At 45.5% G+C, this 25,296-nt stretch overlaps 1 protein-coding gene and 1 long non-coding RNA gene across 4 annotated transcripts in view; both read left to right on the top strand.

Annotated features, from left to right (window-relative positions):
- LOC309530691 overlaps nt 1-25,296 on the top strand; it is a 228,983-nt gene that overhangs the window by 151,266 nt on the left and 52,421 nt on the right. The window lies entirely within an intron of this gene.
- Nucleotides 1-25,296, top strand: part of NOX4 (NADPH oxidase 4) — a 104,587-nt gene that overhangs the window by 71,787 nt on the left and 7,504 nt on the right. For 2 of the 3 annotated variants that reach the window (XM_082219354.1, XM_082219352.1), the window contains exons 13-17: nt 2,699-2,780; nt 21,412-21,531; nt 22,755-22,863; nt 23,977-24,087; nt 24,916-25,016. In XM_082219354.1, coding sequence (XP_082075480.1) covers nt 2,699-2,780; nt 21,412-21,531; nt 22,755-22,863; nt 23,977-24,087; nt 24,916-25,016 — 523 coding nt within the window. The remainder of the gene's footprint in view (nt 1-2,698; nt 2,781-21,411; nt 21,532-22,754; nt 22,864-23,976; nt 24,088-24,915; nt 25,017-25,296) is intronic. The other variant, XM_082219353.1, reaches the window with a different exon arrangement.

Raw genomic sequence — 25,296 nt, 5'->3', positions numbered from 1 at the left:
AGTGCAGCTGTTTAGGCCTGCTGCCCCAGGAGGAAGGTTTCTCCATTCACCAGGAACAGGAGAGAGAGAGAGAGAGAGAGAAGAGAATTTGTTTCGAGAGGTTTTGTGGCTTTATGTTCTAACTCTCTAGGAATGCTTTTGTCTTTCCAAGTGGTTTTCTTTGCCCAGCTCCTTAAAGGAAGCTAGGGATGTTTGTAGCATCAATGGGTCCCCTGCCACCACCTCCTCCTCATAGGAGGTGATCACACAGCAGAACATTTAACCCTTGAGTGTTAGGAACTCGTAAGATAATTCGCGTGTCAAGGTCCTCCAAGCCACCCCCAAATGATTCACACTTCACACATAATTTTTGTTTAAGGTTTTTGGCATAATTTTGGCCACAACTTTATTAAAATACATAAATGTGAGTGGTTGCTTAGGCATTGGTTATGACTATCTGTCCCCATGCCCAGGGACAGACCTGACTTCCAGATTCCAGTGAAAGCCAGTAAGGTAAAACCATATTGGGGAGAGCATGGAGCCGTGCAACAGACCCTCACACACCCCCTCCGCATGCTCCCGGGGGCTTGCGTGGCTATAAGCCCCCTTAGAATGGCAAGCCCCTGGATTCCTTTAACGGAAGTCCCTTTCTGCAGCAGCATTGGAGGGGCAGGCACCGCCAATCCTTACCCCTCCACCAACCAATTTTTTAACCAATGCCTAACCGCAACCTTACAAGTTGTGACGATTTGCTATGCAGTAGGCAAAAACCAAATGGAATCAGCCAATTGGACAAAATTCCTACCAGGCCTCTGCCCCAAAAGCAGGCGACCCCATGACAGGCATAGCAAGGTCAACCAAGATTCCCTAAATTAGGGAGGGTTAGCGGGTGATCCGATGCCCACAGCCAAAGAGCCCAGTCAGTGCTGTGTGACTTCACTTTATAACCTTTGGCCCAACCCCCTAAATTGCAACACCAAAATTTGCACAACAACCCAACCGCCCAATCACTGCGGATGGTCATCCAAACTAACCCGCCCAGCAACAGAGGGGTGGCCAGCCAGACCCCACCGCAACATGTGCTCTCTATGAATGAGAACATGCTTTGGCATCAAACTAAGCCCGCTGCTCCTGAACTAACTCTCTCTTTCTTTCTCTCTCTCTCTCTCTGGCTGCGTGCCCACCGTAAAGTTAAAGCACATTGAATCCTGGGGAAGGAAAGTTTACCCAGCAAAAATCCACTAAGTTCACCAAGCCCTTGGTAGGCTGGCTTTGGCTTGCAAAAACACACATCCTCTCTCCACATGTGGTGGGCCAGATGAAGGCCAATCAATTGTACAAGAATCCTGGGGAAATGGAGGTTCTTTGGGTAGACGAGTCCGCAAGATAGACAAGTTGCCTGTTCTGAATGGGTTTGCTCTCCTTCTGAAGGCGCAAGTGTGTGGTTTGGGGGTACTGCTGGATACTGGTCTTTGTTACTGGTGGCCCAAGTGTCCTCTGTGGCAAGCAGTGCCGTTTCCTAGCTTTTGTTTCTTCAGCTACAGCAGTTCCTGAACAGGAATAGCCTGGCTGCTGTAAAAACTTTGCCATTGTTTACTGACATTTTGGTTGGTATTGCCCAGCTGTGGTTTTTTGTGGTTTTCTTCTTCTTATGTACCGGCATGCAGGCCTGGGGTTGTGTCCAAGAAATTCATTCCATCAACACAAGGAATTATGCTTCCTTGACACAACTCCCACCCGTCCCCGGAGCAGGGTTTTTTAAAAATCATTTTTATTTGGTTTTACGAATACAGTGGTACCTTGGTTTAAGAACAGCTTAGTTTATAAACAACTTGGATTAAGAACGCTGCCAAACACCCAGAAGTATGTGTTTTGGTTTGTGAACTTTGCCTTGGAAGCAGAACATGTTTCGCTTCCTGTTGAGTGTGTTTCATTTGTAAACTGAGTCCCCCGCTGCTATGGGAAAGCACACCTTGGTTTAAGATCGCTTTGGTTTAAGAACGGGCTTACGGAACGGATTAAGTTCGTAAACCTAGGTACCACTGTACAGAGTGATAAACAAAGAATTGAAATTTATATCCACATAGATTCCTCCAAATTTCCGGACTTCCCCCCTCCCCCTCCACGGGGTCACATTTTCAACATTTAATACTACATATTCTTCCATGCTCCAATTTTTATATCAAGCCATATTATCCATGCTAATTGTTACAGTACGAGCGAAATCAAAATCCTGCTAATGTTTCCATCTGCTTACAGTGGTCTCCTAAATAACTTATAATTCCCACCCCCCATTCTTTTATAATGTTTTCTGTCCTCTTGGTTCCTTAGCTTCCCGGTCAGTTTTGCCATCTCAGCATAGTCCATCAGCTGGGTTTGCCATTCCTCTCTGGTAGGGACTTTATCTTCTTTCCATCTCTGGGCTAGTAGCATCCAGGCAGCTGTTGTTGCATACATAAAAAAGTATTTTCTGTTTGCTTGGGGTGTTGGTACCTATAATTCCTAATAGAAAAGCTTCTAGTTTCTTAACAAAGGTTATTTTAAGCATATTTTTTTTCCATTTCATTATATATCATCTCCCAGAAAGCTTTTATTACCTTACAAGTCCACCACATATGATAAAAGCCTTGCACCCATGCAGTTGAACTAGTTGGATACTGCCCATGACCTTCTGCAACAAAAAGTCTACATCATTTTCGTTGTTATTGCTGTTTGACAGAGAGATTTCGGGACCTGCTGTTCCTCCATTCCACTTGGGATGCTGAGATCCTGCCGGTCTTCCAACAGAGGCGTTATCCTAAGTAAGTAAACGTTACCTTCTCCTTGGGAAGAATTAGATAAGAAAAAAAGGCAAGTTTCGCCCTGTGGTTTCCCGTGGTGCAAAAGAGATGGCTCTCTGCGCTCCCAGACTGATGGATAAGTCACTGATCTCAGTGTCTGGGCTGCATCTTGCTTTCCTTGATGTTGTGCATCGACACAAGGAAGGGTCTAGTTAGGTTAATCCCTCTGTGTATCTTTTGGTATTCCTTCTCTCGTGATGACAGACGCACCTGGATTTTTAACAAGGCATCCTAGGTAGGTGCTACGCACACCCACACATCACAGCCTGCTACAACCATTGAAGCATGCAAGCCGACTGAATCAGGAACCGGGCTTTTGTGGCCGCCAAATCGTAAACAGAGGCACCTTCTAAAGAGAACTTGCTTGTTTTCAGAAGAAAGAGAGGTAAGACAGAGATAGATGAGAGTGCATCCATAATTAGAAGGTGCCCATCAGAATCAGATGCCACTTTCATTGTTAATTAACAAGCTGTCCATCATTATCAAGGGCTGGGGGCGGGGGGAGCTTGCATGCTGCAAAGATCTTGAGATTTTTTCCTATCATGCAAGACGTGCAAAATGTCTTTGGCTCTGTCAGCGATGGAGGTTCGGTTTTGACCTCAAAACAGCAGTATCCCCAAATGGGGTGGTTTTTACTTTTTTCCCCATACAGAAATACATCCTTTGAGGAACGGGGGCTAAATCTGCCCCTTGCCCCTGGTGACCTATAACCATTGAGAAGGAAGCCTCATCTTATCTGCATAGCTCCACTTCCGCATCTGCATAACCCCATTCCGGGTTTTGCACTTGGGACTCAGCTACACTAGTAAAAAAACACCATTGTTTTCAATGCATTATAAACATGCAGCACCAGATGGCGCTGTAGAGCACAAAACTTTTTAATGTGATTTTACATAGCGTTTTTCTCTCTTTTGTTACAACGATTTAATTTATGACTTATTTCTAGCATTTTTTTCCCTGTGTGAAGATCCACCCTCTGTCATGCTTGAGACCTGGCTTTCTGTATACCTACTCTTTATTTCAATTCCAAACGATATCTTTGAGTGCTGCCCCTTAGGTAGCCAAAATGGCAACAACCATGCTTACTTAGAGGTAGCACAGATATGGGGTAACAGGACCTTGCTTTTCTTGTGTCTTCTCTTGTTGTACTTGGTCTACACCGATCTGTCTAGTTATCTAGTTGGAGGCAACCAACATTTTTGGGCTGACAGATCTATCTGGAATTTTGTGAAAGTGTGATCTAGTTGCAAGATGGCTGCCATGGGAGCGTGACATAGCACAAAATGGCTGCCACACCTAAAAGACCTGAAAAAGAGATAGGACCCCAAAATGGTCTTTCAGCACCTCTCCTCAGCTACTGCCACACTGTCTCTCAGAGAGAAGCTCTTTGCGCCTCTCCTGAGTTTAGAACAGAAAGGAAGGAAGGAAGGAAGGAAGGAAGGAAGGAAGGAAGGAAGGAAGGAAGGTGTCTATTGCTGCCATTCAATGATATTTAGCCATGTTTGTGGGTTTGGTGTTCAGTGAAGGAGAGGTTGAGCCGCTGCAAGTAGGAAGTGAGCCTGGAACAGCAAAGAGTTCCTCATGCATTTTATAGAGTATATAGTGCTGATAAACATTTACTAGAATTGTGACTTCAGTCCTATGCATGCTGAAGAGGAAGTCCTATTGAACCAAGTAAGGGGACATAGAATGGTTCTGCTTGTCTGATGATGTTGTTTTTAGTATCATCAACATCTGTATGGCTTCATGTAGTTAGTATGCTTTACGATACGATACAATACAATACGATACGATAATTTGTATTGTCCTCACAGCAGCCTTTATTGCTGCTATTCAACTGTGTGAATATTTCTCTTTTTTTTTTTTTGCATGTTGAGTTTAAAATACACCGAGGTTGGGTTTTATTTTTTTTTTTAAAAAAAACCAAAATGAAGAAATGAAGAAAGCTGAAAGGGGAAGGAAGAGGGCATTTTTGCCACAGATTTGAAATGAAACAGTGTAGTGGGAAGATGTGAGGAGGTTGTTCCAGGTGGCACGAGATGAAGGGGAGAAGGTTCTCTAGAGCACAGCAGGGACAGATTGAGCGGAGGATCAAGACCATTGGAATTCGAGCGTTCGATGACCAGAAGGAAGAGGGATTGGGCCAAAGAGAGAGAGAGAGACTTCATTAAAACAGACGACTGCCAAGAATGGCTTCAAAAACCAACAGGGCAACTGTTCTTAACTGGCTCCAGAAGCAGAGATAGAAATAGCAGAGCTGTTGCGTTATGTACTGAGTTGAACAGGATCCAAAATGCAGCAGTCTGATTGGTCCTAGAACAATAGGATCCAAAATGCAGCAGTGTGATTGGTCCTAGAACAATGCAGCAGTATGATTGGTCCGCAGGAGTCACCCAATCCAGCTCCAGGTGGAAGTGAATCCACAACCTGATTGGCCTACAGGAGAATTCCAGAATTAGCCAATCACGTGCGGCCCATTGTGTAAATAATGTATATAAAGCAGACATTTCAGGGGAATTTTCATTCCTCCTCACCACTATGAGCTGAATAAAGAGCATGAAATCCACTCTGAGTATATTTCATGTTGGCTCTGAGAAGGAAGCCCTCACAGCATTCTGAATTGAAATGCTTCCCTGCTTCATTTAAACACATTCCAGGACTAGGTACATCCACACCACCACCTTATCTGACTCAGGTCGACCCAGAAAACAGCCAACCCAATCCCAGCCCCAAAGCAATCTGTGTCTGTCACCACCTGCTTCGGCCAGAGTCTAGATCTTGCCCGAATCAGCTCAATTTGGTTCAGGCTTTGGCCAAATCCAGTGCACAGATCTGCCACATACTTTAAAAACTGAGTAATGAATGATCCCTTAGGTTGTGGCCCGGAACATTGCAGAGGGAAGTTAATATAATACCACCTTGTTCCAGATTAGGATTGTAAGGGCTGTAACTCAGTGGTGGAGCTTCTGCCTGGAGTCCAACATGTCCCAGACGTCTCCAGGTAGGGCTGGGGAAAGCTGCTGCCTGAAACCCTGGAGAGCCACTGCCAGTCAAAGTAGACAATATTGCAATAGTAGGACCAACAGTCTGATTTGGTGCACAAAATGCATGTATGTTTCTGCATTTGGATATTTTGAGAAATGATACTCTTAAGGGGAAAAATTGCAACTGTATTACCAGTTGAACAACATTTCCCTGCCAAATTCTTCTCTTAGTGTGGACTGTATAAACTGAGTGCTTTACCCTTTACTCTTCTGGCACGTTGAATGCTGTGCCAATGAAATGCTGGGTGCCAAGACTCCTTGTGCCCGGGATGGTGCCAAGCATGCTCATGAGATTTGGGGCATGTAATTTTCTGGATTTCTGAGTACTAAAAAATGATGTGGCCTGGAAACAGAGAATTCAGCCCCTGAGCTAAAGCATCCTCAGCTGATAGAGATAGATGATAGATACAGTGGTGCCTCGCAAGACGAAATTAATTCGTTCCGCGAGTTTTTTCGTCTAGCGAATTTTTCGTCTTGCGAAGCACGGTGTGGGAAAAGTTTTGGAAAAGCTTCAAAAATCACCAAAAAACTCAAAAAAGGCTACCACACCGCGTTCTATGAGTTGCTCCTCGAAGTCAAGTCGCAACTGTATTAACGGTGTTAAGAAAAAGGAAACAAACTTGCAAGACGTTTTTGTCTTGCGAAGCAAGCCCATAGGGAAATTCGTCTTGCGAAGCAGCTCAAAAACCGCAAAACCCTTTCGTCTAGCGAGTTTTTCGTCTTGCGGGGCACCACTGTAGATAGATAGATAGATAGATAGATAGATAGATAGATAGATAGACAGACAGACATACAGACAGACAGACAGACAGACAGACAGACAGACAGATAGATAGATATATGATGGATGATAGATAGATGACAATAGATAGATGATAGATAGATAGATAGATAGATAGATAGATAGATAGATAGATAGATAGATGATAGATAGATAGATTGATAGATAGATAGATGATGGATGGTAGATAGATGACGATAGATAGATAGATGATAGAGATAGATGATAGAGATAGATAGATGATTGATAGATAGATAGATGATAGATAGATAGATAGATAGATAGATAGATAGATAGATAGATGATGGATGATAGATGATGGATGATAGATAGATGACGATAGATAGATAGATAGATGATGGATGATAGATAGATAGATGACGATAGATGATAGATGATAGATAGAGATAGATAGATGATAGATAGATAGTTATAGATAGATGATAGATAGATAGATGACGATAGATGATAGATAGAGATAGATAGATGATAGATAGATAGATAGATAGATAGATAGATAGATAGATAGATAGATGATGGATGATAGATGATGGATGATAGATAGATGACGATAGATAGATAGATAGATAGATAGATGATGGATGATAGATAGATAGATGACGATAGATGATAGATGATAGATAGAGATAGATAGATGATAGATAGATAGTTATAGATAGATGATAGATAGATAGATGACGATAGATGATAGATGATAGATAGAGATAGATAGATGATAGATAGATAGATAGATAGATAGATAGATGATAGATAGATAGATAGATAGATAGATAGATAGATAGATAGATATAGATAGATATAGATAGATAGATAGATAGATGATAGATAGATAGATAGCCTCTCCTTGAAGACCTCCAGGGAGGTGGAAATCTCCCTAACCCCAATAATTGGTTCCATTGTCAGATGACTCCCACCATCGAAACATTTCCTCTAATGTTCAACCAAGATCTAGCCTTCTGTAAGTTGTCCATTAGATCTGGGTCTGTGGGGGACTAATCTATGTGGCTGTCCTCGAAGTTTTGGAAAAGTGTGATCATGTCCATCTGCATTCTTCTCTCCTTGCGGTGTTCAGGGAAAGAGGGAGGGCTCCGATTCCAAGCTAGAAAGGAACTTTGCTTGAAAATGCTGCTCAGTTTGCAACCTAGCCGAACTTTGCAAGCTGGAGGAGTTTGCATTTCAAGCCAGGTAATTACAAACCTTTGTGACACCTTTCAGCCAGAGCTTTAAGATGATGCAAATTTGTGACAGTCCACCTGCATCAGTAACATTTCTCCGGTGCTAATCAACCGAAGTTGAATTTTCCCAGTGGGTTTGCAAGTGTCAATCTGGTATAGTGAGTAGTTCGGTGCGCCGGAAAAAAGTAGACCTAATTTGAATTAAGAAAAAGCGTGGGGATTTTGGAATGGCATGCAAAGTAGCGTTGGCCTATGAAACAGCAAAATAAGAGAACATTAAGTTGCTCTTAGACAGATAAGAGGGTGGCGCTGTGGTCTAAACCACAGAGCCTAGGGCTTGCCGATCGGAAGGTCGGTGGTTCGAATCCCCGCGACGGGGTGAGCTCCCGTTGCTTGGTCCCTGCCAACCTAGCAGTTCAAAAGCACGTCAAAGTGCAAGTAGATAAGTAGGTGCCACTCCAGTGGGAAGGTAAATGGCGTTTCTGTGCGCTGCTCCTGTTCGCCAGAAGCAGCTTAGTCATGCTGGCCACATGGCCCAGAAGCTGTACGCCGGCTCCCTAGGCCAATAAAGCGAGATGAGTGCCGCAACCCCAGAGTCGTCCGCAACTGTACCTAACAGTCAGGGGTCCCTTTACCTTTAACTTTAAGTTGCTCTTGTGCCTTTAGCAGCAAATTGATGTGTATAGAAAAGGCACAGCAGTGGGTGGCAGTTGAAAAGTTGGCAGTGCTAAAGCAGTCTTGTGAATTGGTCAATGTGTGTTCATTTGCAATGCAAAAAATGAATGGGTCGAGACAGATCAAGCTTAGATGCATAGCCAGTGATCTGGAAGCATGTTGAACCATTCATAAGACACTCTCAGCGTGTTCACATTCATTGAAAATACCAACATAGGCCAATGTAAGGTGTGGCAGAGATCCCTTATGAATGCATTCGCCTTCCAGAAATTGCTTCGCTCATTTGCCCCACCCTCAGAAAACTTTTTTTTTAAAAAAAGAAGAAATGGCAGCTCATGTTTACTGGTGAATTTCAATGGAATGCCACCCTCCAAATCTATCCCTGTGTGTGTGTTTTTAGAAAAATCAGAGTTGTGGTGTGTGTGTATTTATCATATAATTAGATGCAAGGAACAGTTTCCCGCTGTTACTGCTCGAGGTCTTGTGTCTCCTGGCAGCTAATGGCAAGATCTGCTGAACGTTTTCAACTCCTTGTTCATTTCCACAGAAGCAGTGGGTACTCTCCCTCTCTTAAAACTACAAACTCTTTGAACCACCATCTCATGCTGCTTAGATTATTGAGCTGTAGCACTCTTTGAAATGATAATGGTCCTTCATTATAGCTCAGCAACAGGATTGGCTGAAACGGTGCCCTTCTCAGAGAAGAATAAGGACTGGTTGCCTTCCCTTTCCTTTCTTTTGCTTCATTTTGTTCTGTGTTTTCCACACAGGGAGAGTCAGCCACACTTTGGTTGCTCATTAAAAGAGAAATCTTTACATATGTTATTTTGAGCCATTGGCTGCCGTTTATAATATAATTAATCTTTTGCAATAAATTGTATGCTCATTACAGGAAATGGTTCGTTGGCATCACAGCTCATTAGCAAACAAGCTGAGGACTATATATAAATATACCCTATAGAGCAGGGGTCAGCAGCCTTTTTCAGCTGTGGTCCGGTCCACCGTCCCTCAGACCATGTGATGGGCCGGACTATATTTTGGGGGGGGGGAAACAATGAACGAATTCCTATGCCCCACAAATAATCCAGAGATGCATTTTAAATAAAAGGACACATTCTACTCATGTCAAAACACCAGGCAGGCCCCACAAATAACCCAGAGATGCATTTTAAATAAAAGGACACATTCTACTTGTGTCAAAACACACTGATTCCCGGACCGTCTGCAGGCCTGATTTAGAAGGCAATTGGGCCACATCCAGCCCACAGGCCTTAGGTTGCCTACCCCTGCTATAGAGAGAGAGAGTCTACAAACACACACATGCTAATATTGAAGAAATTTATGAAACCTATGAAAAACAGAGTTTGAATTAAAAATTAGGGCTGAGCTGAAAGTTGCTCTTGTTTTAATTTATTACCTGCCCTTCACCCTAAAGTCCCAGGGAAGTACAGTGGTGCCCCGCAAGACGAAATTAATTCGTTCCGCAATTTTTGTCGTCTAGCGAATTTTTCGTCTTGCGAAGCACGAAATCCCATAGGAATGCATTGAAAATCAATTAATGCGTTCCTATGGTCAAAAAAAGTCCAAACAAAGCCAAATTTGGTACAACAACAGTTTATTAACTGCTCTTTAAAGTCACACATACTGTAAAGAGCAGTTCAAAAATTTAAGGGAAAATAAATTAACTTTATAAACAAAACATGTCTTTGTTTTTAGTCAAAGAAAAAAAGTCGCGAGACGTTTTCGTCTTGCGAAGCAAGCCCATAGAGGAAATTCGTCTTGCGAGGCAAATCGCGAACGGAAAAAACTTTCGTCTAGCGAGTTTTTTGTATTGTGAGGCATTCGTCTTGCGGGGCACCACTGTATTAGTATACAATACTAAATGTCAGCATCGCCCTTGAGCCAGTGTCACCAACTGGACTCATCCACTTCAGCCCCGACTGGGCTAGGCGAGCTGGGTAGCACTTCCAGAGACCACCTTCTGCACAGGAACAGGTCAAAGTGCTGTGGACTCACAGCTTAGAGTTGTGAGCACCGAATTCACTTCCACAAGAAGACAGTCGTCGCACAGCAGAGTATAGCAGAGTACAGCAGAGCATAAACGACTCGGAGAGCAGCTCTGTAGAATATCTTCTTTATTCTATCTACAACTATAATATACAACTATATACAGAGCTAAATGAAGTCTAAACTAAAAACCTGAACTGCACTGAGTGTCTGCTGCTGCTCTTAGCAGCAACCTTATCTATACACACAATCTCTAACACTCAGTCTCTCTCTCTCCGACACACTGACTGACTGACTAAAGTTAGGCTGGAGCGGAATAAGTAGAGAGCAGAACACCGCCCCTCCTCTCTGGGAAAATCACCAGACTCATCAGCAGATTCTTGGATATGGGAGGGGTGAAATCTCCTCACTAAAAGCAGCTTAAGACAATCACAGAAATAATGTGGGTCCTGAAAACATACAATTCAAGTGTGTCCTCAGCATTCTCCAAAATAATGGAAGTGCCAGACACAACTCTGTGGGGAGGGAGACCCACAATTTAAGGATATGTAAGTAACCCCCCGGGATGTGGGTGGTGCTGTGGGTTAAACCACAGAGCCTAGGACTTGCCGATCAGAAGGTTGGCAGTTCGAATCCCTGCGACTGGGTGAGCTCCCATTGCTCGGTCCCTGCTCCTGCCAACCTAGCAGTTCGAAAGCACATCAAAGTGCAAGTAGATAAATAGGTGGGAAGGTAAACTGTGTTTCCGTGTGCTGCTCTGGTTCACCAGAAGCGGCTTAGTCATGCTGGCCACATGACCTGGAAGCTGTACGCCGGCTCCCTCGGCCAATAAAGTGAGATGAGCGTCGCAACCCCAGAGTTGGCCACGACTGGACCTAATGGTCAGGGGCCCCTTTACCTTTTAAGTACCCCCCCCCCAATACTCTGCCAGGGCCACTTGTTTTGCCAAGGGCAGTGGGTTTTTTTATGGATTTGATGGCATTAAGCATTCTTGTGGTGGAGATGGATGGTTCAACTACTCTGGAAACGTTTAATAAAAAAGTTCCCAGGTTTCTTTGGGGAGAAGCTGATTAAAGTGGCATGATACTGCATTAGATGTACAGTGCAGACACTTACAATTCGACATTGGTCTTTGCACCTAAGATCAATGTTTTTTTATCCTCTTCTTTTCTTTCCCCCTCTTTTCTAACTTCTTCTCTCTTTTTTTGAGCAGAGAACACAGATTGAAAACCAGATCTGACATGACTCAATATCCTTTCTCATTTCGGAGATAGCTGCCATTTTGAAAATAAAGAGCGCTTCAAATATACAGCGAGCGATCTGAAAGTGTTGACATCAGCTGTAAAAAAAAAAGAGGTTTTGAAAAGGAGAGGGAGATGTTCATTTATCAAGCTGTCAGACTCTGACGCTCAGCGATTCGTGTAGAGGTGCCAGTTTAGCTACAGACTACGAGAAGTCTTGCTCTACTTTTGTTAAAGCTAGATCTCTGTGACATCCTGGCTATGCACAAATGTGTGCGTCTTCAAGCTGCATGCTCTCATCCAAGTCTAGTGCAATCTTTCCAACTAAATGAGGTCTAGCCTCATGGACTAGACTTGGAGAATTATGTGTTCGTTGTTTTATGTGGAACAGAGGGTAAAGGATACAACACCATTGACTACACCTGCAGAATTGCTCCCGTGCTTAGGCAACAAACCTATGAACAGCAGCAGATGCTATGCCAGAGACAGGACTGGTGCTAGCAGTTGACATACAGTGGTACCTCTGGATGCGAACAGGATCCGTTCTGGAGCCCCATTCTCACCTTGAAGCGAATGCAACCCGCGTCTGCACATGCACCAGTTGCGATTTGCTGCTTCCGTGCATGTGCATGACATCATTTTGAGCATTTGCACATGCACGAGAGGCAAAACCCAGAAGTAATGCATTCCGTTACTTCCAGGTCGCTACGGAGCGCAACCTGAAAATGCTCAACCCGAAGCTACTTCAACCCGAGGTATAACTGTACTTGGGTTTTTTGCCAGAGCCCCAATGGTCTAGCAGGACCCACAGCAGATCCCTGGGCGCCCTGGTGCTCTGAGCAGAACTCTCTCCCTCCCACAGTGGCCACAAGGAGCAGAGAAAAACAAAGAGTTCTTACTAATGAGTTTATTCAGTCATCGCAGTGCATAAAAGGTATGCAGTCTGCCTCCCGTTAATGGCGCTGCTCCAACTGAGCTCCTCCCACCTCCCTTCTTGGCAACAGCACTTCCGCTTACGGTGGCTGCCAGGGGCTAATTGTCTCTGAGTCCTTTGCTCTTGCATCCTCAATGAACGTCAAGTTCTGGGAGAAGGGGGGTCAGAAATACTCTCCAGTGATAATGTGTCATCTGGCTGCTCTGTCTCTGCCTCCCTTCTCCCAACACGTCCCAACTCTTCTGTTCACCCAGCAGCTGCATGTGGAGGAGCAGAGACACAAATCCTGTTCACCAGATTACGAGTCTACCACTCTTAACCACTACACCGCACTGGCTCTCGTAAGGAAGGGTTTGGAAGCTAGGAAGTACGGCAAGGGTGGATAGGTAGAACAGGCACTCTGAGCAACGTCTTGAGACCGAAGGGAGCATAATTCATGGCCTCTCTGTTGATGTAAACAAAAACTGAAAAAAGCTCTCCACATCTCTGATTTCACTCGCCAGTCAGCCTGTGAGACGGGACAGGCCACAGCAGGTGAAGGGTTAATTGGCATAGGTAGAGCCATCCTCCCATGCATTTGTCTGACTTCCCTTCGCAAGCCTTCTCAGCTAGTGGGCACCACTGCCTCCTGTGCCACTCAATTCCATCCAGTAATTAAGTCTTGCCACTGACAAAACAAGGAGCTCCCAGAACCCCCCAGGCTTCCCATCGTTCATTCAGCTGCCCTTCTCTGTGCAAACGTGGTCTCTCTTCAGAAACTCTTGCAGAACTGCCAGTGCAGGACAGCAACACAATGGAGGCATTGCAGAAATTACAAAACGCTGGTAGCCTTTGAGTGCAGACGAGGGGCATGGTCTGGTTGGGGCATGTGGCTTATTTGGAAAACCTGCTTAGGGCTGTTTTCTAGCCCGGTAGGGCAAGCTGATGTAGTGTCCCCAGGATATCACTGGAGTCTTGTGACCCCTGAACATTGGTGCTGTTGCCTGGGGCTTTTGGGAGTTCTAGTCCAGCCACATCTGAAGGGCGCAATCTCAGCTGCCCTGGCTTTACAGCATCTTCTTGTGGGTGAGAATGCTCCAAGCCGTCCATTTCATGAACATTTCTCAGTGAGGCACGTTGTTGGCGACATGTTTTTCATGCTGTGTTTTCTCGTGTGTTTTTTTCATAATACTGCGGAGCTGGCACAAGATGAGAAGCTGCAAGCACCTCTCCGAGGAGCATTCAAATGAAATACTTTTAGGCCTCTCCTTCAGGCTTCCCCTCTCCCTGCCGCTCCTCATTTGGCATTCTCGTGACATTTCCTGATCTCCACGCTCAGCTTTCCTCTGGGAAGCTTTTCTGTTTGAGCTGCTGGAATATTGACCACCTCCGTGCTCAGTTGCATCGGCTTCTTGGCCTCAAAGGAATCTTGGTGTGGGTTGTTTAAAAATGGATCAGGGCACGCTGCAACTTTTAGAGACCAAGCTCTTCTAGATTGAAGCTTTGAAATGGTGGTTCTCTCAGACAGGGGTTGGGGAAAGACGGAAGGATGAAGTGGCAGTTGGATCATAGAGTCATAGACTTGCACAGTCATAAGACTAAGACCCTAAGGGTCGTCTTGTCCAGTCCCCTGCATTGCAGGAATCTCAACTAAAGCATTCATGACAGATGGCCATCCAGTATCTGCTTTAAACTCTCCAGGGATGGAGAGTCTCTAGGGAATCTGTTCCACTGTCGAACAGCTCTTGCTGTTTGGGGTCCTACCCTCCAGAGTAGGAGGAAACAAGCTTGCTCCGTCTTCCATGTGACAGCCCTTGAGATGTTTGAAGATGGCTATCATATCAGTCTCCTCTTTACAGGCAAAATATCCACAGCTCCTTCAACCTGTCCTCATAAAACTTGGTTTCCAGACCCTTGATCATCTTGGTTGCCCTCCTCTGCACACATTCCAGCTTGTCAACATCCTTCTTAAATTGTGGTGCCCAAAATTGGACACACTATGCCTGGTGGCACTGTGGGTTAAACCACAGAGCCTAGGACTTGCCGATCAGAAGGTCAGTGGTTCGAATCCCCGCGACGGGGTGAGCTCCTGTTTCTCGGTCCCTGCTCCTGCCAAACTAGCAGTTTGAAAGTACGTCAAAGTGCAAGTAGATAAATAGGTACCGCTCCAGAGGGAAGGTAAACGGCATTTCCGTGTGCTGCTCTGGTTTGCCAGAAGTGGCTTGGTCATGCTGGCCACATGACCCGGAAGCTGTACACTGGCTCCCTCAGCCAATAAAGCGAGATGAGCACCGCAACCCCAGAGTTGGCCACGACTGGACCTAATGGTCAGGGGTCCCTTTACCTTTATGCCTGGTGTGGTCTGGCCAAGGCAGAATAGAATGGGACTATTATTTTCCTTGTTCTGGACATTATAGTTTTGTTGATGCAGCCTAGAATAGCATTAGCTTTTTTTGCTGCTGCGTCATACTATTGACTCATGTTCAGATTGTGGTCTACTAAGACCCCTATTTATTAAAATAGCTCTAGCTCAGTTCTGTCAACACTGACTTGACTGGCAGTAACTTTCCAGGGTTTCAGGCAGGGGTCTCTCCCTGCCCTCTCCAGAGAAGCCAAGGGTTGAATGTGGGACATTTTGCTTGCCCTACCACTGAGTGACAGGGGGCCTTCTGGAGGAAAAGCAGTGAAGGATGCAAACAAGGAAGGATGCAATGTGTGTAATATGAATTTGCACAGCCCTTTGTTACCCTCCTACTTCTCCCGTTCACTCCAGAGCTCAAGCATTGATGGCATCTTCCAGCAACCTAGTTGTTCTGTCACCAAAGCAAAAATCAGGTGCGCTGCAGAATAGCTGGACAGCTAGCAGCTGGGGAATGTGGCTAGCAGCCACAGAACAGCAGTAGCAGCCAATGAAATTAGGTGCCAAAGCTATTGCAAGTGGTGTCTAACCAGCTAGCTGGAGCTGCTTTGTGCTGAGACCAAAAAGCGCAGAAGCTGTCAGGATGAAAGGGATGGGGTTTTGTTCTGTTCTGTTCTGTTTTTGCATTGTGGGTATCAGTAGAGTGAGGTGTCAGGCTATAGGCCTGTTGGTAGCAATACAGAGTTGAGTGGATTTCCTCCCAATATTTTTATTTTGGGCTGCTACTTTAAAAAAAGAAGAAAATTGAAGTATGCCATACAGCACAGAGTACAACCTTCCTTCCTTCCCTCTCTTCTTCTCTCTCTTCTTTCTTATTCTCTCTCTTTATCTTTCTTTTGCATTTTCCTTCCTTCCTTCCTTCCTTCCTTCCTTCCTTCCTTCCTTCCTTCCTTTCTTTCTTTCTTTCTTTCTTTCTTTCTTTCTTTCTTTTCTTCTTTTCTCTTTCCTTCCTTCCTTCTCTCTCTTCTCTCTCTTCTCTCTCTTCTCTCTCTCCTTCTTCTTCCCCTTCCTTCCTTCCTTCCTTCCTTCCTTCCTTCCTTCCTCTTTTCTCTTTCCTTCCTTCCTTCTCTCTCTTCTCTCTCTCTCTCTCTCTCTCTCTCTCTCTCTTCTTCTTCTTCTTCTCTTTCCTTCCTTCCTACCTACCTTCCTTCCTTCTTTTCTCTTTCCTTCTTTTCTTCTTTCCTTCTCTCTCTTCTCTTTCTTCTTCTCTTTCTTTCTTTCTTTCTTTCTTCCTTCCTTCCTTCCTTCCTTCCTTCCTTCCTTCCTTCCTTCCTTGGTGCCATTTAAGGACATCTCATCATTTACAGAGTACCTTGAGCCAAAATGTATGCACAAAGACCTCAGCTGAATGATAGACCATCTGCTCTGCAAACAGAAGGTCCGTAGATCAATCCCTGGCATCACTATGTAGGGCTGGAAGAAACTCTGAAGAGTCCCTGTCAGCCTGTGTAAACAGTACTCACCTTGATAGACCAGTGACCTGAGCTTCCTATGTGTCTGCTCTGTGAAGCTGAGGATCATTTTCTAATGTTATGGGGAAGAGTGGGGAGAGGGCTTCCATGGGCTCCTTTGCTTTTCCTCCTCTCTCATTACACTCCAACCTGTGGACATCCAATGAAGCTAAATGTTGGAGGATTCAGAACATATCAAAGGAAGTCCTTAAACTATGCAACTCGTGCCCACAGGAGGTAGTGATGGCCACCCACCTAGATGGCTTCAAAAGAAAATTAGGTAAATTCATGGACGACAGAGCTAGGTACTAGACTGTGCTGTGCCACCATAGTTGGAGGCAACAATGCTACTGAATTTCGGTTTTTGGAAGCCACAGTAGGGGAGAGCTCTGTTGCACTCGAATACTGCTTGCAGGTTTCCCACAGGAGGAGAAGGAGGAGTTTGGATTTGATATCCTGCTTTATCACTACCCGAAGGAGTCTCAAAGCGGCTAACATTCTCCTTTCCCTTCCTCCCCCACAACAAACATTCTGTGAGGTGAGTGAGGCTGAGAGACTTCAGAGAAGTGTGACTGGCCCAAGGTCACCCAGCAGCTGTAGGTGGAGGAGCGGGGAAGTGAACCCGGTTCCCCAGATTACGAGACTACCGCTCTTAACCACTACACCACACTGGCTCACACAGGCATCTGGTTGGCCACTGTGTGAAAAGGATTCTGGACCAGATGGGTTGCTGACCTGTTCTGGCAGCCTCTCCTTATGTTCTCAGGTTCAGGCTCTGTCGTTGCTGGTGCACACTCTTGCTGTAACCTCCAGAACCTGCTGTTAAAGTAGTCCTCACCATTTGTGATCTCCTGCTCTGGAGGGGTAGGACTCAAACCGATGGCTTCAAGGCACAGGAAAGGAGATCCTGGCGAAACATCAGGAAGAACGTTCTGACATTAAGAGATGTTCGACTGTGGAACAGGTTGTGGACTCTTCTTCCTTGGAGGTTTTGAAGCAGAGGTTGGATGGTCATCTGTCATGGATGCCTTAGCTGCGATTCCTGCATTGGTGTGATGGCCTGGGAATCGGATTCAGAGGCTGAACCTGAGGAATCCCAGCCTGCACAGGAGTCCCCGCCTCCAGGACTGGCTGAGCCAGGGCTGGGGCTTGAACCTGAAGGGCCCTCACCTGAGCCAGATCCTCAGGAGCAGACACCAGCTCAATCTGCTCTGGAGGTGATCAAGGACTCATTGCCTGCAGGTGCTCCACTCTCAGCCCCGTCAGGGGAAGGTGAGGTTGCCTCTGGGTCCAGTAACCCTCCAGTCTCTCCTGAGCTGCAGAGGCTCAGGGCAGAGAGGCGGAGGGAACTAAGTTCTCGCAGGAGGAGTGCTCACCTCCAGGCCAGGAGAGGCGAGTCACCTGCGGACCGGGGCCGCCCTATGCCTCAGGGCAGATAAAAGCCCAGCCAGCCCAGTCCCAGGTTGCGGGAGCAACATTATTGGTAACCTGTTCCTGCCAGCACCCTGTACTGCTCTTCTGCCAGAGTTACTGACCTCATCCGACTCCCTGCCTTGGACCCAGCTTCAGCCTTGACGGACAGCCCCCATACCACACCCTCGACCTCAGACTGGACTCGGACAACGCTGCATGGTAACCCCCCGGGACCAGCACAATTGCAGGCGCTTGAACTAGATGGCCCTTGGGTTCCCTTCCAACTCGACAGTTCTATGATTCTAAGCATGGCCTGTTGCCCATTCATTATTGCCAGCCAGTGCATCCAGGTTCTCAGTAACCACCACCACCTTCATCTGTCCTTCTTGCCAGGCAGCAAAAGCTGGAAGATCTTCCAAGCCCTTGAATAGGCCTTCATGAAATGACTAGTGGGCTTCAAGTTGTCAGACCTGTCTTAGCTTGGCCTCTTACGGACAGTGCTCTGCAACCCTGACCGCTTAGCGGTGGCCTTTTCTAGCTCCTCTCCTTCTCTGCCTTCGGCAGGGTGGCTTAACCTCTACACTAATTGCCGACCTGAGTCTTTTGCTCAGTGACGAGATAAAACAAACAGTCTACTCAGGCGCAGTCTTCTGCCTCCAGGCACACAGTGAGGCCCAGTTTGTGGCGCAATAGCAGCCGACCTGAAGCTTGGGTCACCAGCTACAATATCTCCAAGTAAAGAAGGAGAAGAAAAAGTCTGCCTGGCTTTCTGTGGAGCTGGAGGAAGGAATCATCCTTCACCCGAGCAGTAATCATTGCAAGCTGGCCTCTGGGCTGACCTTGGCTTGTTAGAAAATGAAATGTACGGGACAAAGCATCCTCAGGCTAATGGAGCCTTGAACTTTGGGTTGTGGATCTCAGAAGCAATGGAAGCAGCGCTGACGTTTGGCTAATGCCAAACATCTCCCAATTTATTTTGGAGGAAGGCGGTTGAATAGTGCAGCAAATACTGGCAACAGAAGTAGGGAAGGGTCTAAAGTGGCCCATACCACTTTAAACAGCCGCGGCTTCCTTCCAAAGAACTCTGGGAACTGTAGTTTGCTAAGAGTGCTGACAGCTCATGGCATGGTTGACCCCTATTCCCTACACAAATCTACAGCTTCCAGAGTTCCCTTTGAAGAGGGAGGGCAATAGAGATCTCCTCACAACTCTGGGAACCCTTAAGAAACAACCAATCCCAAGATACTTTGCGGAAAGACATGGCTGTTTAAAGCAGGGGTCAGCAGACTTTTTCAGCAGGGGGCCAGTCTACTGTCCCTCAGACCTTGTGGGGGGGCGGACTATATTTTGAAGGGAAAAAATATGAACAAATTCCTATGCCCCACAAATAACTCAAAGATGCATTTTAAATAAAAGGACACATTCTACTCATGTAAAAACACCAGGCAGGCCCCACAAATAACCCAGAGATGCATTTTATAAAAAAGGGCACATTCTACTCATGTGAAAACACACTGATTCCCGGACCATTTGTGGGCCGGATTGAGAAGGCGATTGGGCCAGATCCGACCACAAGCCATAGTTTGCCTACCCATGGTTTAAAGTAATATATTGCAATATATCATGAATCATGACATGTGTTAGGGCTGAACGATATATCGTCCAAAAACGGTTTGAAGCCCTTATTGTGATATCAGTTTCATGTTTTTTTGACCTGGCATATATGGCGAATCATTATGTGTGTGTGTGTGTGTGTGTGTGTGTGCGCGCACGCAAAAATCATAATGAACAACCATGAAGCCAGCCAATGCCTCAACATAGCTCCATTCTTATTTTAGATATTGTGATATATCGGTATATCACCAAGTATAGCTGTTGATATATCACACAATGTTGAAAACCAGCCCTTTTCACCAACACCTAGGCGGCCACAGGCTCTTCAACCCTGCTATAAATGCAGTGGTGTTACACATTTAATTATCTCTACAGGAAACAAACAAAAAGAGAGAAATCCCTAAAGAGCTTTTTGCTTTTCTTTTTAGTCCTGACGACTGATTTCTGAAGTCCTTATTTTCCTCTTGCAAATTAAAAAGCAAGCAGAACATCTTACAAACAGACCCAATTCTGTCCAAAAGAAATAAAAGGAGATTATAAACTCCTTGGGCGAAAAGGGTGCGTTTTTCACCCCGGATGAGGAATTTGCTGCCTTTGCCTCTGAGACTGCTTCTTCCCTGGAGAAAAGAAATAAACATCTTTTTTCAAAAGAGCAGTAAAATATAATTCACCCATGCATATGAAAATAAAGTCTGAAGCAAATTGATTCAAGTGGGTTTTATGCAGGTCTCTTTGCTATAAGTTAGACATCATACCTTAAAGTCGCTGAGATCTATAAAAGAAGGAAAACCTACCAATGAGTAGAAAGTTCTGCAGGCTCTCCTTTGCCTTGAAAGAAGACGTTCAAAGGAAACAATTTGTACACTCCATTAGTTTGTAGTAAAGCTGGAGCCAGCAGAAGTAAAAGTAAAATAGGAATAACGAGACAATCATGCTTTGGTGGAAGTGATGCAGGAAGCCTACGGAACCTACTGGGTGTCAAAAAATAACTACCCACCTTCTACCTTCATAGCAGACCTTTCCCATCCTGAAAGCATCATCTTTCACAATGTTGGAGATGGAGCAGTGATTTTTCTTAGCTCACACCCAAGATTCCCATACACCTGCCATGTTATGTACCACTCTGGTGAGACAGTGGCCAGGCAAGTAGGCTTTCAGCTGATCTTAAAGGGCCCCAAAGCATGTGACAAAACAGAAGAGGCTCTGGTCTCACTGTGCTTTTTAAAAAAATATCATGCCACTTTATAAACAGTCATGGCTCCCCCCCCAAAGAATTCTGGGAGGTCTGGTTTCTTAAGGGTGCTGAGAGCAATGAGAAGCTTCCTATTCCCCTCCCAGAACTACAATTCCCAGAGTTCCCTGGGGAGAGGGATTGACTGTCAAACCGCTCTGGACACAAGGTGTTAGAAAAGATTTCATTTAAACCACACTATAATTGGAATGTACCCTTGTCATTGCTGTTTATTGTGTTCATTCATTGCTTTCTCCCCCACAAAAAAGTCTCAAAGTTGTAAAATATCAACCAGGTCTCCAGCCTTTTATAAAACCAGGTACATAGAATAAACATAGAAATCTCTAAAGGAGCTCATCCAGCCAAAGCAGGAATTAAATGGGGGGATACTATCCCACCCCACAAAAGAGGACCACCAAATATGGATCACTAATCATAGTGCAATGCATTCTAAAAACCCCAAACCTGGGCAAACACAAATGCCTTCGCCTGGTGCCTAAAAACTGACAGTATTGGTGCCAGATATGTTTCCCATATTATGATCTCTTTTGAACAGGATGATGATGGTGTTAATTTTCAAAACTGTGTTTTTCTCATCCTTCTGCAGGCTGTATGTGGACGGTCCCTTCGGAAGTCCTTTTGAGGAGTGTTTCCATTACGAGGTTAGCCTCTGTGTGGCTGGAGGCATCGGGGTGACTCCGTTTGCGTCGATCCTCAACACCCTGCTGTATGTAAGCCTCGTCGCACTAAAGCCTTCCTCTCTCCCACCTGCTGCAAGAGTTACTAGAATTTCCCCCCTAGATACGTCCCCTAACAACGGGGTTGTCTCTAGAATTTCAAAACTATGAGTTAGGGTTTTTTAAAACAAAACAAAACAGGAGGGGCAGTGCAGAAGGCGACAGGTGCAAAGGAGCCACAGGTGAGAGCTGAGTGCAAGGTGGGGACCAAAGGTGAACAAACGGCCACAGAAGGAGTAATAATAATAATAATAATAATAATAATAATAATAATTTATTTAAACCCTGCCCATCTGGCTGGGTTTCCCCAGCAACTCTGGGTGGCTCCCAACAGAATATTAAAAACGCGATAAAGCAACAAACATTAATAATAATAATAATATTAATAATAATAATAATACATTTATACCCTGGGTGGCTTCCAACAGAATATTAACATACCTGTTAAACAATAACTATTAAAATACCTCTTAAACATTAAAAACTTCACTAAATAGGGCTGCCTTCAGATGTCTTCTAAAAGTCAGGTAGTTGTTTATTTCCCTGACATCTGGTGGGAGGGCGTTCCACAGGGCAGGCGCCACCACCAAGAAGGCCCTCCGCCTGGTTCCCTGTAACCTCACTTTTCGCAGCACGACATTTCCCTCAGCAGAGGTACTCCCTCTCCCCTAAGTCAAATCAAAGCCTGTAAACTCTCCTCTCCTGTGGTTTCTGGCATGTGGTATTCAGAAACATTGCTGTGAAGGGCAGAGAATAGCCATCAACAGTCCTCTCCCTCCATCAGTTTGTCCTCTTTTAAAGCCATCCAAGTTGATGGCCAATCGGTACCTCCCGAGTTTGAAGAGAGTGTGAAAGAGAGGGGATGGAGGGAAGGGAAGAGAGGAGGAGAACATGGAATGGTCATGCACCACTGTTGTTGCATCTGCTTTGGTTCTGCCACTCTCAAGACCCCAACTGCCTTGCGGTTTCTGGTCTGCCGTTCCTTGGCAGCGAACCTCATATAGATAGCCTCTGTCTCCTGCATGCACAGGTGAGTCAGGAAAGGAAGTCCCATTCGAGATGCAGAGCTGTCCATATTAGTTCTGCCCATCCTCTGGTTGAACTGCAGCAACTCAAACTGTGTGCCATAAACACGATGCCTCTCAAAGCTGGTGCAGCTTTCTGAATTAGCCATTTCTTCCTTCCTCCCTGAAACGTGGCCTTTGCATAAAAGTGACGGCTGGGAACACTACAAGCTCAGAAGGCTTTACTTCGTATGGGTGTGCAGGGACATTGCGTCGTTCCGCTGGTTTGCTGATTTGCTTTGCAAGCTGCATAACAAGGTAAGAGGAATAAAAAATATTTCTCTGGACTTGGTTTTGAAGGAAACCTCAACCCTGTCTTTGAAAGAACGCTTGTTCTTGGGGTAGCCTGCTGAGTGTTGGGTATTGAATTTAGGTGACACTTGGCAATTAAGCATGTATTTTGAAAAGCTATGCAGATACTGGTGGTTTGCAGTGTGTGTGTACACAGCAACATGCATAACATGCTTAGTTCCTGTGTACACATACAAACATGCACATACAAACATGGTACCTTGGTTTTCGAACGTAATCCATTCTGGAAGACCGTTCAACTTCCGAAACATTTGAAAACTGAGGCGCAGAGGGCTGGCTGCAAATGCAACAGAGAAAATTGGGGGGGAGACTCTGTGTAAGCCGTTCAACTTCTGAGGCGCATTCGAAAATGGAAGCATTTACTTCCGGGTTTTCAGCGTTCGGCTTTCAAAATGTTTGGCTTCCGAGACATTCAAAAACCGAGCTACCACTGTACTGTCATTATCCTTATCATCATATTCATCATTATCATTTATGAGATTTCAACAAATCTTTTAATTTAAACTTAAACTGGGATGCGGGTAGCGCTGTGGGTTAAACCACTGAGCCTAGGACTTGCTGATCAGAAGGTTGGCGGTTCGAATCCCCGCGACGGGGTAAGCTCATGTTGTTTGGTCCCAGCTCCTGCCAACCTAGCAGTTCAAAAGCACGTCAAAGTGCAAGTAGATAAATAGGTACTGCTCTGGCGGGAAGGTAAACGGCATTTCCGTGCGCTGCTCTGGTTCGCCAGAAGTGGCTTAGTCATGCTGGCCACATGACCCGGAAGCTGTACGCCGGCTCCCTTGGCCAGTAAAGCGAGATGAGCGCCGCAACCCCAGAGTCGTCCGTGACTGGACCTAATGGTCAGGGGTTCCTTTACCTTTAATGTCCAAGGGCATTTTGGCCCAGTTTAGCTGAATACCACCCAGTATGTGGCACAGAGACATGATGGGTTAAATATTTGTCTCTGTCAGGGGATTTGGCAAGAGAATCTTTGTTTCTGCTTAAGAGGAAATGCGCAAGTTCACTTAATGTCTCCCCTCTGCACAAACACTTTACTCCTTTTTCTTCCTGTTTCAGCTCTGGCAAGAAAATCGACCAGACTTTGTAAACATTCAACTTTACCTCAGTCGAACAGATGGGATGCAGGTATGCCCAGCTGCAGAGGGGCCTTGGGGAGACAACTGGAAAGTAAACTGGTCATAAAAGAGGCTCTTGCCGCAGGGCTAGAGCACTGTGGATAATCCGTTGCTACTGGGGAGACGAGATTTCCCAGCCCAACCCATCACTAACACCACATTTCTCTCTGTCCAAAAATGAATTGTCTGCTAATGGAAATCCTTCAACTGTTCCTCATAAGGCTTGGTTTCCAGACCCTTGATCATCTTGGTCACCCTCCTCTGCACACCTTCCAGCTTGTCAATATCCTCCTTAAATTGTGGTGCCAAGAACTGGACACAGTATTCCAGCTGTCGTCTGACCAAGGCAGAATAGAGTGGTACTTTTAATTCCCTTGATCTGGACACTAGAGCTCTGTTGATGCAGCCTAGAATAGCATTAGCTATGTTTGCTGCTACATCACACTGTTGACTCATGTTAAGCCTGTGGTCCACTAAGACCCCTAGATCCTTTTCATGTGCACTTCTGGCAAGCCAGGTGTCCCCCATCTTATAACTCTGCAACTGGTTCTTCCTGCCTGAGTGTCGAACCTTATATTTGTCTCTATTGAAATTCATAAAAGTGTTAGATTCTTATTCCATTATGGGGCCAGAGGGTGTTTGTTAGAGGGTGGGTCCCAGGGCACAGGGGCGCTGGTACCCTGTAGACTTCCCATAGCAATCCTTTTGCATGCACAGATGCACGCTTGCAAATCCAGCCATGCCAGTGCAGGCGCTTGCAATGGATCGAGCTGCCTACCAGGCTGCTCTTATATGCACAAGGCTGACGTGCAAAGTGGCCGGTGATTGATTTGCAGCCGTCGTGCGAGGCGCACCAAAGGGGATGTCTTGTTTCTTGCAGAAAATAATTGGCGAGAAATACCAAGTGCTGAACCGCCGGCTTTTGATTGGTCGGCCTCGCTGGAAACTCCTGTTTAATGAAATCGCCAAGTGCAACCGACAGTAAGTGAGATTCCTAACCCGGCTCCCGCAGTATCTCGGAGAAAGGGAATTGGGCAAGTTTAATAAACTGTATTTGTATGGAAATGACTTAATGCGCCCAAGCGCCTGATGGTTTGGCGTTATCAAATCTGTCGCATCTGAGAAATGGGGCCTTAACAAAAGGACTGTCAGTTTCCACAATCGGAACAGTTCGTCTTCCGGAGAACTGCTGGGGACGGTGGGAGCTTTATACATTTTCATAACATGCACAGAGATTTGGTGTCTTGCTCCATTCTTCCAT

Source organism: Podarcis vaucheri, assembly GCF_965113315.1.
Source record: "Podarcis vaucheri genome assembly, chromosome: 4".
Taxonomy (NCBI): Eukaryota; Metazoa; Chordata; class Lepidosauria; order Squamata; family Lacertidae; genus Podarcis; species Podarcis vaucheri.
This window is presented reverse-complemented; position numbering and strand designations above follow the sequence as displayed.